Here is a 13,338-nt window from a genome sequence, read left to right on the forward strand (position 1 = left end):
CCACTAAAAACACTATACAACACAAAAATATATAGCCATTTCTGAGTTTTATTTCCTCTGTTTCTGATTCTATAACTCCTGGAGGATTCTCTGGGCCATAATCTAACAAAATACTTGTATAGAGTAACCCCATTACTCAACGAATTATAACCTTCATGATTTTGACTCAAACTGTGTTTTATACCAGACAAGCAAATATGTCTCTTGGAATGCCTTGACTCAAAAGAACAAACCATGTTGTCTTGTTGTTGTACTTTAACTTTGCTGCATGCTCAAAAATGTGTCAAGGCAGGAATATCTCACAATTACTAAAGAGCCATCACTTTTATATCATGCCTGTTAGCCAGTGTAAATGAATGTCTGTATCTGACATTACCTGCATCTCACAGCTATTGGCTGCAGATTCTTTTAAATTCACTAATGTCCAGTAAAGGAGATTAACTGTTTAACTCCTACATTGAAAACATAACACTCTCTTTCTCTGCTTCAATTTTTAATCTCTTCTCTCCTCTTATTCTCTGATTAGTACTCTTCCTCCAACTGTCTTACTTATTTCACATACTTCTCTTTGTCTTCCTTTCCTTACATTTCTTTATCTTCATTGTTTTTGTTTAGTCCTTAGACACAAATTTTATCACAAGTCACTCAACAATCATGAGTGACACTACTACTAATCTTTCAGTTTTAAAATAGTGACTGATGGAAAAAAGCACTGAAATCTTGCTTATAACTGAACTAACATTTTCCACAGTTGTACGGACAGAAAAGTCACATGCTTGCCACCCAAAGCTCACAAACAGTGTGGGAAACTCCACCTCAATCCAAAATCTCATGCCACATCCAACCACTTTTCTAGTTTATGGAGACTGAAAGTAAACAAAAAAGAAACTCTAAAACCTATTTAAACACTTGGCAAAATAAGACCTCCCCCTTTCCTCCTCCCACATACACATCAGTGCTGATGGGATTTGGCTGACATGCCAGTATATGTAAACAGAAATTAATCCTTTCAGCACTTCCATTCAATATACCTCTACAGCACTGCATGCTCAGAAATAAACATATATTTGCATATTCTTCTACAACTGACTGTAAACATTTAGTATCAAATAAGTGTTTTGTTTTTCACAGAAAGATATGATAAGTGGTCATCAACTGTTTCATGTCGTTTTCCAGGGATTTCACAAGAGCAAGGAAAACTTCTCAAATAATGGTAAATCTCTGCTGGAGTAGATACTTTGAAGTGCAACTTCGAACTAGGATAACTGCTAGTGGGAGCAATTATTCAAAGTGTTCAACCTAACCTTCTTACCACTGGTCTCTGTATTTTATATTTACCTTCACTACCAGCGACTCAATAGGATGAAGTATTACTTTGAAGTCACAGAATATGCCTTGCTATCTTTATCTCTTGCACTACACTCACACATAAATTACATCAAAGGTTTTAATTCTTCCTGTGCTTGTGCTTCTTTCTATGATTTGATCTATTTCTCAAAATGTACCATCTCCAGTGACAATAGTGCTACCAAAGCAGACATCTTGATCATTGGAACAGTGTGTATAGTTCAATATATGTGTGAATGTAATCATGCATGCACACATGTTGAGAAAGAGACATGTACCATATGTCCATAACTCTTCTTGCATATGAAACAAACACAAGCATGTAATGGCTAGGCGCAAGGCACACAGGTTTCCTCAATGAAATAGATTGCTTCATCAACTCTTTCCATGTTTAATGTTTGCATTTTAGTGTTGCATACATATAACTGATTCATTTTCTAAGTAGATGGAGTTTGTGTACTCTTATACTGCTGGTGAACACAGTGGGAAATTATTCCAAATTAAGTGAACAACAGGATGACATACTGTGATTTCTCCGGTTGTTGAATTGATAGCAAAGGCAGACTGGAAGTCAAAATCTGCAGTCTGTCCAGGCTGAAGTGAAACTCCAGTGTGGTCAATAGCGCGGACTGGCTTAAGAATAGAATACTGAAGCACAGCATTAGAATCTGGATCATGGGCAGAGATGCGTGTCACTGTTGAACCTTAAGCAGAAAGAACACAAATTTTAACAACAGATATCAAAATAAAACGATGTCAAATAATGTAAATAGCAATAAAGCTACAACTGAGTTATAACAATAGTTTCAGAATCTTCAGCTGAAATTAAATGTATATACAAAACCATAGGACATTAAGAAATGTATGCTTCATCCTAATTGACATCTAATATGCCAATGGAAAAGCAGAATTATGTTTTTAGGCTACCAATTCAAAGTATTATATTCACCACCAGTTTACACAGGCAAATTGCTTCTAGAGGGAGTCTGAGCTGACACAATTTCAAACATTTTGTGATTCAAAGTAATAAGTTATATCATGTAATACAACATCAAAATTAAATCTGCAGTTCAAATTCTGTTAATTTAATTCGTTTTCTGCAAATTTTATTCATATACCTACTTCCCATTTCAGCAAATTTATATATTGGTCATTGGATAGCAATGTCTGACACCTTTCTCCCATTATTTTAACCTTCAGTATCAATGAGCTAACTGATTAGTTTTACAGTTAAGTCAGTTTGTATGTAATCTTATGCTGTCTCTTAATTCAGTATATCAGAGGAGGAATCACCTTGGCAGTGCAAGTTAACCACATGCACTATCAGGTCTATTCAAAAAAATTTCGAAACATTCATAATTTTGCAACAGCAGTGTGTCAGAGCAAAATGCAGTTGGTATCCATGAAAATGCCTGTGTTTAATGTGTAACCACCAGAAGTTTCATTGTTGTATGTCTGTTAGTTTTTGTTCAGTGATGTATTGAGCAAAACATTGTGTCACACAGGTTTTCGGATTTCGAGATGGCAGAGTTAGAGGAGTAGTGCATCTGGAGTAAATTTTGTGTGAAACTCTCTGGAAAACCTTTATGGAGACACAGCAAATGATGCAGGAAGCCTATGGTGATGAGGGCTTAAGACGCACTTTTTTTTTGTGTTAAAATGATTCACACAGTTTAAAAATGTCTGGACGAAAGTTAAAGATGACCCTCATTCAGGATGCCCTTTGATGTTTTCCAATGACACTCATGTCAGCAATGTCAACAAAACTGTGTGTGCCAACCAAAGAATGACTGTCCAAGAGATTGCATAAGAACGTAACATTTTAGTTGGGTCATGTCATGAAATCCTGACATAGCACCTTGGAATGCATGGTGTTGCCACCAAGTTCATCCTATGGCTCATGAGTCAAGATCAGAAAGATCTTCACCTCACAATCTGTGAAGAGCATTTAGATTGTGCAAATGAGAACAAGATGTCCCTCAAAAGAATCATAACTTGTGATGTTGAGATCAAGGTTAACTCTTCTCAATGGATTGCGAAAGATTCTCCAGGACAAAAAGAGCTCATCAAGTCAAGTCAAATGTTAAAGCAATGTTGATAGTTTTCTTTGATTCTGATGGTTAAGTTTATCATGAGATCATGCCACAGCAACAAACTGTTAATCGACAGTCCTATCAGAACATTTCAGAGCATCTGAAAAAAAAATGTGAGAAGGAAATTGTCTGAAATGTGGTGAGACAATTCTTGGCTCTTGCCAATGGCCTTGCCACAGTGGTAACACCAATTCCCATCAGATCACCAAAGTTTAGCACTGTAGGGCTGGTCTAGCACTTGAATGTGTGACCATCTGGTCTGCTGAGTGCTTTGGTAAGCAGGGTGCATTCAGCCCTTGTGAGACAAACTGAGGAGTTACTTGATTGAGAAGTAGCGGCTCTGGTCTCGTAAACTGAGACACGGCCAGGAGAGCAGTGTGCTGACCACATGCCCCTCCATATCCGCAGCCAGTGACACCTGTGGGCTGAGGATGACCCGGCAGTCAGTTGGTACTGTTGGGCCTTCCAAGGCCTGTTTGGATGGAGTTTAGTAGAGTAGTTCTTGGCTCTTGCATCATGACAATGCACCCATACATTCAACCCTGTTGGTGTGTGACTACTGCATAAAAAACAAAATCACTGGGCTGGCTCATCTGCCATACTTTCCAGACCTGGCTGCTGTGAATTTTTTATATTTCCAAAGTTGAAAACCCTGCTGAAAGGATGAAGATCTGCAATGGCAGACAAGATAAAAGAAAATTCACAGATGGCACTTCACACAATCCAGTAAGAGGCATATCAAGACTGCTTCTGGAAGTGGATATGGCATTGATAATGGTGTATCAATTGTGGAGGAGAGTATTTCGAAGGAGAACATGCACAATAAGTAAAAGGTAAGCAGAGAAAAATTTTGTGGACAAAGTTCTGACATTTGTTCAACAGACCTCATATATGTTGACTTTTTAAATTCAGTGTAACAAGAAAGGGGTGATCATCATGTGTCAGTAGATTCATAGACCCTTTCTTCTGTTTTATTAAACATTGGGCAGAAGATCGCAAGTGATAATGGCAGTGGTCCTGAAAAAATGTGGGAGTGAATATTTCACAACAATGTACTGATAAGCACCTGTGCAATTATTCGATGCCAAATTATTTATGTGATGATTTCTTGTGTGTGTCTAACATTTCATTATATGCTCATGACATGATATACCACATGAATGTTTTCACTCACAGTCCTTCCTGTCATGCTTTAGTAATGTGCTCTGAATACATACAACAGTTTTTGATATAACAGATGACCTACAACCCCCCACAATGTCACACAGTCTGTTGTAGATACTAATAAGGTTGAGTAACTAGCAGAAGATTAGTGTAGAAGCTCTTACGTGATTACAGTCACCTTTAACCAGTCTCACAGTACATGTGATACATGAGTTAACTGATCTACATAGTTATCAAAACAATGAACTCCAATGGCATTACAAGGTATGCTCACAGTGCAAGAGGAAAGATGATAATGCCCTACACAATTCATATTCGGAGAAGATTTCTGCCAAAAAATCAGGGGGAATTCTTAATGTAATTGCTGAGAAGTACACAGGGGATCTACTTGTCATGGAGTGTAATGCTGATAAGTACTGGGTTTAATATAAATAAATATGTCACTGTGGCTCTCAGAATCGTGGTCACAATCATGGACAGGATCTCTAGGTCATAAAGTAAATGTGGAAGAAGAAGGGAGCAATTTTATTTACTACTTCTTACATTCGATACGATAAAATAGAAATGTTTTAAAAAGTTATCAACTCATTGTCAATTTTTTAAACTGATAATGTTATATACAATGACTAAAATGGCAACTGAGAATAAATAAATAAAGAATACTAAGAGAAAAGTTTGCAGCATCAACAACACTGAGCAACATGTTTTCCTTTAAAAAGCTGTATCTGCATTCACTCACCAACTGGTGCCCTTTCTGAAATATACTGGATGTAAGATGAATCAGAATCCAGAAATGCAGGAGGCTTATTGTTAACATCGGTTACATTAATGGCAACAGTAGCTGTAGCCGTCTCACGCACTGGACTTCCAGAGTCCACAGCATGAACAACCACATCAAAATGGTCTATTCCTGAATCCAGATCTAGATGAGCTTCTGGGGATACGGTAATCTCTCCAGTTCTGTTGGAAGCAGATGAGAAAGAAGCTTAATTAGAGAAATCAGTAATAAAAATAGAACTTAAAATACAAAACTTGAAGAAAGTCACTACCTATATACATATATGACTGAGCACCATCATCAAAATGAAAAACACACAGCTGGTTTAAAGGCTATTAGTGAGGCAGCTGTTAGACTGAGAAGAATGCATTGATAAGCAAGATTCTAGCAAAGTCACTGAACTTGGTGGCAGGCTTATTTGATAATGGAGGCAACCAAAGTTATATATAGGATGTTTTCACGGAATAATTTGAGTAGGAATGTGTCCCATGAGAAAAACGCATCTGTTAAGACGTGTACAAGATGGCAACCAGTAAGACAGCAATCCTAAGCAAAGTCTGCTGCTTGTTAATCATTTGTGCCTAAAGCACTGGTTGTTGTGAGAATCAGCAAGTTCTAAAATTTAAATATGATATAACAGTGGAATGTTATTCAGTTTACTATCATCTACATTCAGAACCAGATACTTTTGGCTGAAATAAGTAACAGTGTAACATGCTTAAGTACAGAAATAATATTTCATTTTAGACTTAATTGGAACAAGAACAGATTTTCTTAGGCTTATTTTTCAAGTCTATAAATGTGGAATTTGTATTTCTAAAACTAAAAACTCAATGTTTCTTTGAACTGGTTGCAGTGCATGTGTGCACATGTGTGTGTGTGTGTGTGTGTGTGTGTGTGTGTGTGTGTTCATGAGAAAGAGTCAGAAAGCAGTGGGACAGGGAGGGGGCTGGGGTGTGGGTGCTGGTAAATAGTGATACAAAGAAGACCTATTTAGACTTCACTATTACAGGAACTACCTATTCCATAACTCCTTAACTATGTCAGAGACAAACGTCATATTTTAAGTAACACAATGAAAAAAAGTCAATGAGCATTTCTGCACTAATTATTCTGAGAACTTTGTGCAGACACTTCCATACTGTATTAAAGGCTAACCAACTGACAAGATGCAAAGCATATGTATCATAGATGAAGACAACATCCATACTCAATATCTTTTACTAACTGTAAAAAGAAATTTAAGCTCACAAATATTACTTCTGACATGAAAATTTAAACATACATAAGAGTCTGTTAAAGAAATAATGGCACGATATTGCTTTGAGCTTGTCCTTGAGAGGTACTGGTATGATACCATCAGAATGATGAAAGACATGTGTCAAGGTAGCAGTCCTGTGGCAGCACACAGTTTTCATTTGCTACAGATGTTCAATGTGGCATATAATCAGTTAAAAAGAAAAGAAATTCATCTCAGTTTGCTACATACTGAAGAAACTAAGAGCCTGTGATCTGAGAAGAATATGAAAGGTTGGTACAGAGTTAGCGATGTATTTTGCCAACTACGGCAAGGAATGTTTGTGGTAGAAAGGCATACAGTAATTCAGATAAAAAATACTAATGAAACAATGGAAAATCCAGGATGGAATGTAACAATATTATGAAAAGGAATGTTGCTACTCACCATATAGCAGAGATGCTGAGTCAAAGATGGGCACAACAACAACATTATCACAAATAAGCTTTGTGTCAACAAGGCCTTTGTCAAAAATAGACAAAACACACACACACACACACTTGCACAAATGCAACTCACACAGAAATGACTGTATTCTATGGCAGCTGAAGCCACGCTGTGAGCAGCAGTAGTGCATGATGGGAGTGGCAACTGGGTAGGGGTGAGGCTGGCATGGGGAGGGGGAGGGATAGTAGGGTACGGGTGGGGGAGGGGACAGTGAAGTGCTGCTGGGGAATACGCAGGGATGAGGTGGAGAGAGGGTAATGCAGCTAGGTGCAGTCAGGAGGATAGACAGAGGGCAGGGGAAAAGAGGAAAGGGACGGTAGAGGAAAAGGAGAGAAGTAAAAAGGCTGAGTGCATCGGTGGAATCAGGGCTGTATAGTGCTTGAATGGGAACAGGGAACGAGCTGGATGGTGAGGACAATGACTAATGAAGGTTGAGGCCAGGAGAGTTACAGGAATGCAGGATGTATTGCAGGGAGAGTTCCTGCCTGCACAATTCAGAAGAGGTAGTGTTGGTGGGAAGGATCCATACGGCACAACCTGTGGAGCAGTGATTGAAATGAATGATATGTTGGGCAGTGTGCTCAGTAACAGTGTGGTCCACTTGTTTCTTGGCCATTCATGTGGACAGACAGCTTGTAGCCAGCCGTGGTGGTCTCGCGGTTCTAGGTGTGCAGTCCGAAACCATGCGACTGCTATGGGCATGGATGTGTGTGATGTCCTTAGGTTAGTTAGGTTTAAGTAGTTCTAAGTTCTAGGGGACTGATGACCACAGCAGTTGAGTCCCATAGTGCTCAGAGCCATTTGAACCATTTTTTTGACAGCTTGTATCATGACCACAAAGAATGCAGCACAGTGGTTGCAGCTTACCTTGTAGATCACATGACTGGTTTCACCAGTAGCCCTGCCTTTGATGGGATAGGTGCTGTCTGTGACTGGACTGGAGTAGGATGTGGTGGCAGGATGTATGGGACAGGTCATGCATCTAAGTCTATTACAGGGATATGAGCCCTGAGGTAAGGTGTTGTGAGCAGGGGTGTAGGGATGGATGAGTATATTGTGTACATTCAGTGGACAATGGAATAGCACAGTGGGAAGGGAGGAAAGGAGAGTGGACAGGACCTTTCTCATCTCAGGGCACAATGACAGGTAGTTCAAACCCAGGCAAAGAATGTAATTCAATTGCTCCAGTCCTGGGTAGCACTGAGTTATGGGGGAATGCTCCTCTGTTGCCTTACATTGTTACTTTGGGAGAAGGTGGGAGACTGGAGAGATAAGGCATGGGGATATTTGTTTTTGTACAAGGCTGGGAGGATAATAATGGTCTGTGGTTTCAGTGAGACCCTTGGTATATTTTGAGAGGGACCGCTTGTCGCTGCTGATGTGGTGCCCACGGGTGGCTAGGCTGGCCTTCTACATATGGAACAGGTGGCAGCTGTCAAAGTTGATGTGCTGCTGGTGGTTAGTAGGTCTGATATGAACAAAAGTACTGATGTAGCCATCTTTGAGGTTGAGGTCAACATCTAGGAAGGTGGGTAGTTGGGTTGAGCAGGATGAGGGGAAGCAAATGGGGGAGAAGCTGTTGAGGTTCTGCAGGCATGTGGATAGGGTGTCCTCACCCTTGATCAAGATCATAAAGATGTCATTAATGGATCTGAGCCAGGGGAGGGATTTAGGATTCTAGATGTTTAGGAAGGATTCCTCTAGATGGCCCATGAATACATTAGCTTAGGATGGTGCCATGTGGGTGCCCACATCCGTACCCTGGATTTGTTTGTAGGTAATGCCTTCAAAGGAGAAGTAATTGTGGGTGAGGATATAGTTGGTCATGGCGATTAGGAGGGAGGATGTTGGTTTGAAATCTGTGTAAATGGAGGAGGCGGCAATAGTGACAGGCAGGACACCACACTCTAAAGGGACAGAAACTGTGTAGAGTCGGTGGAGGAAGAGGTTGGTATCTTTTATATAGGAGGTAGGTTCTGGGCAATAGGTTCAAGGTGTTGGTCTAAGACATCAGAGATTCTCTGAGTGGAGGCACAGTAACCAGCCACAATGGGGCATCATGGGTGGTTGGGTTTATGGACTTTAGGAAGCATGTAGAAGGCCGAAGTGCACAGAGGGGTATGGATGAGCAGAAAGATGGACTCTGGGGAGAGGTTCTGGGATGGGCCTAAGGATTTGAGAAGTGACTGGAGATCCTGCTGGATTTCTGGAATGGGGTCACTGATGCAAGGTTTGTAGGTGGAGGTATCTGACAGCTGGCAGAGTCCTTCTGCCATGTAATCCCTGTGGTTCAAAACAACAGTGGGGGAGCCTTTGTCTGCAGGTAGAATTATAAGGTCAGGATCAGTTTTTAGATGGTGAACTGTGGTTATTTTTGTGGATGAAAGGTTAGTTTGCGTTTTGAGTAATTTGGGAAGTCAGGGTGAGACAAGGTTTGATGTTACAATTCTGGAAAGTTAACAGGGGGTGATTTAGTGGAGTTGGATCACAGTTGGATGGAGGAGTGAACTGAGTGTGGCAGGATTCAACATTGGTCTTTGATTGAGTCTGATTGGTAGGGTTTGTGGCGAAAAAGGGACCAGGAGAAGGAGTGAAGGTCTTTAACAAGTCCTGCATGATTGAATTTGGGAGTGGAGTGCAGCTGAGGCCTTTGGAAAGGATTGATATTTCTGTGGGGCTATAGCTTCTGAAGGAAAGGTTCATGACAGTGTGCCATATTGTTCCTTCCCATCAACACCAGCTATTTGAAATTGCACAGGTGGGAACTTTCCCTGCAAATTTATTCTACATTCCCATAACCCTCCTGGCCTCAACCTCTGTTAGTCATTGTCTTCACCCATCTGGCCCCTTTCCTATTCTCATGCCAGCACTACAGAGCCCTCATTCCAAACATGCACCCAATCGTTTTACTTCTTTTCCTTTCTGCTGCCGCACCCCCTCCCCCCCTACTTCTCCCCTGCCCTCCGTCTAACATCCCGACTACACCTAGCTGCTCTACCCTCTCTCCACCTCATCCCTGTGCACCCCTCTGCAGCACTTCACTGTCCCCCACCCCAACCCTAATACCCTCCCCCTCACCACCCCAGGCTCCTCCTTTCCACCATCCAGTTGCCACTCCATCATGCACTGCTGCTGCTGCTGCTTACAGTGTGGCTTCAGTTGCCAGAGACTGCAGCTGTGTGTTTGTGACTTGTGTGTGTGTGTGTGTGTGTGTGTGTGTGTGTCAGTCACCTATTTTTGACAAAGGTCTTGTTGGCTGAAAGCTTATTCGTGACATTTCTTTTTGTTGTGCCTAACTGTGACTCAGCCTCTCTGCTATATGGTGAATATCAACTCTCCTTTTCATAACACAGATAAAAAATACTGCTGCATGAATGACACCAAAATTCATTCCATAAAAAAGAAGCTAAACACATTAAAATAATATAAAATTACCTTCAAGCAATCTTAAAAATAATGATGCATATGGGAGAAGACAGCCTGGGCAGTGCTAATGTAAAGCTCTTTGGATGCAGAGTATGTATGAGTATAGCAAATAATAAGTAAAAATATTAGTATAAGGAACAAGAAAGTGGCAATGGATTCCACATATATGCTTTTTCTAATTTTAAATTAACAAAGCAATTATTTAATAAACACAGTAGATTATATGAATTACATATCTAACTAACTGTTATCCTCAACTGATACTTACTTGTTATCAATAACAAAGTTGTCTCTAGCACCAGCAGCAATAAAATATCTCAATAAGCTGTCCTGCCCATCAGGATCAGTTGCAGTTACTTTAGAAACCAGAGTGCCTGGCATAGCATTTTCCTTGACAACTGCTGCATAGCTGGCAGGTGCATTTTCACCAATATTGTGGTGGCCAATGAAAACTGGTCGCTGATTCCCAGGCACTCCCACTCTCACTGCTACGTGAACATCACTATGCTTTGGGGGATCTCCTGTTGAGGGATTGATAACAGTTGTATTAACATAATTTCAGTTAGCAAATAAAAGTGATAAATAGAAATTTTTTAGACATACATGCCCTAGAAAGAAGTAGAAGAAACTTTACGGTTCCTTTGTATCAATGCTAGTGTTCCAACACTGCCATATGGTACATGAGTACATGTACCCCATGCTTAGCATGCTCACAGGCAGGGGCTGGTAGTACAGGCTACCAAACAGACGATCCAATTGCCTGTTCTGCTTGTGTGTAACCTTCTTGCCCAACCCTGGTTGCCTGCATTCGGCCAATGGAGTACGATCATGATTGTCCAGCTGTAAGACTGCCAACAAGTCGGCTTTTGCTCACTGCTGCTCACACTTGCCCATACCCCCCCTCCCACTGTCCCCCAGCTGCTCTAGTGTGGGAATGTGGCCTGGAACAGCCTATTATACATTAACAGTAATGTCCTACCACCTTCCTCAATACTCCCCATATACAAGACCATCACAAATACTAAGAAATTTTCTTATGCCACTTTTCTTAATTTTAAGCATACTGCAATAATCAGTGACAACATGCTTGTTATTAAGTTCAAAATTAATTATATATGTTCTTAAACATGAATCAGTATCTAAAATGTAATCTCTATCTTATCTGTAAACATCTTCATATAGCATTGACCTCAGCCCAGAATTAGAAAAGGATGAGTTCAGCACATGGAATGAAAATTGATTAACAACAAAAATTCAGATCACTGAAAACATATTCTAACTATTTACAATACTTATTTATAAAGAACATTTTTCATTTTGGTATTCAGGGTGTATAAGTACAAGGTTATTCAGTTTCCTACTTGAGAGCAAACTATGTACAGTTGACCATGAGAAAAGCAGGAGTCTTTGAGGTTGATGCAGCAATATTTAAAAGTTCGTCTTTGCACTTTAATTGTAAAACTTAGGTAGATTTGACAGGAAATTGCAGTCTTGTAAATTGGAATGGTGGTTCAGTAGAGATCAGTGGTATTCTGGGGATAAATACCATGTGTCCTTTGTACTTTCCAGTCAAAAGTTTGGCTTTGATGATGTTATTTGATAGCTGTTTGATGATAAGCCTTGTTCCATTAAATAGTTTTAGTGAATTGAGATTTTTGAGTAGTATAGTCCGAGATACAATTTTAAGTCAAAGGCAGTGTAATGGCATTGCTTGTACTTGCCAAGAGATGTTTTTCGTTTGAATGTGCACTGATCTCATCTGCTGGTGTTGACTTGGGGATAGCTGGAAGTGTTTGACGAAAATCTCCTGATGGTTTGAGTAGAGTTTCTCCCATCACTACAGAGTTTCCTCGCAAACCTTACTTTGATCCATCCATCGAGTGATTTCTTTTATGTACCATTGTGCATTCATCCAATGAGATATCCATAAGTGCAGGTGCAAATCTGGATGATGCTACTGCAGGTGTGATCTATTGTTGAGTATGTATTTCCACCAGCAATTGATTTATTAGAATCATTTTCCATTGCCACCTAGTGTCTTGTAATTGATCCGTTCCATGATAAAGTTGTAAATTTGCTTTTGATTTTCACTGAGGAGTGGTTTGTTGTGAGCAATGTATTAGAAGTAGTTAGCTGATGTTGAGCTTTTTTCCTTTGTAATTTTGAAGTTAAGTACACTGATAGCATCTTCTTGTGGTGATTACATCCCAAGTTGTACTAAGGCATGATTGTTTGTTCCTAAACATTTACCTTCTAGGTGAATGAGCATTTCATTGAAGATGTCATCACTGAATTGGATGGTCAGTTCAGGATGAGCTTCTCAGATTTAGAACAGTACATCAACATTCATACTCTCTTTGAAGGAGTCCCACAACTGCTTTGGCTCCAATGGGTTACATTTTGTTGCAATGATGGGGAATAAGTCTCACATTTGTACAGCCAAGGCTGTGAGTGAGGCTTCTTGTAGTGTTAATTCCCAGTGGTTGTAATTTTCCAGTAGTTATAAACAATGGCATACTTCTCTGAACATCTTGCACAGGTAATTGCCAACAGCCTTGAGATCTGTGAAACTTCTTAATCCCTGTACTTTGTGTAGCAACATCTGGAGACAGAAACATTCAGAATTGTTAGGATGTACAGTGTATACTCAGCCCAGTGCACCAGTTTTAATGCTTCCTGGATGATCTTCTACCGGAATTCCTGCTTTTGTTGTTAAAAGATTTTTCTTGTTGTTTGACGTGTAACAGGCAGGGATGTTGACATATAGTAATGATTTTGCAAAATGA

At 40.0% G+C, this 13,338-nt stretch overlaps 1 protein-coding gene across 1 annotated transcript in view; it reads right to left on the reverse strand.

The window, feature by feature from the left end:
• Positions 1–13,338, reverse strand: part of LOC126284301 (cadherin-23) — a 391,034-nt gene that overhangs the window by 83,942 nt on the left and 293,754 nt on the right. The window contains exons 12-14 of the mRNA XM_049983132.1: positions 10,821–11,073; positions 5,344–5,564; positions 1,873–2,051 (exon numbers count right to left, since the gene is read on the reverse strand). Coding sequence (XP_049839089.1) covers positions 1,873–2,051; positions 5,344–5,564; positions 10,821–11,073 — 653 coding nt within the window. The remainder of the gene's footprint in view (positions 1–1,872; positions 2,052–5,343; positions 5,565–10,820; positions 11,074–13,338) is intronic.

This window comes from Schistocerca gregaria, chromosome 8 (genome assembly GCF_023897955.1).
Source record: "Schistocerca gregaria isolate iqSchGreg1 chromosome 8, iqSchGreg1.2, whole genome shotgun sequence".
NCBI lineage: Eukaryota > Metazoa > Arthropoda > Insecta > Orthoptera > Acrididae > Schistocerca > Schistocerca gregaria.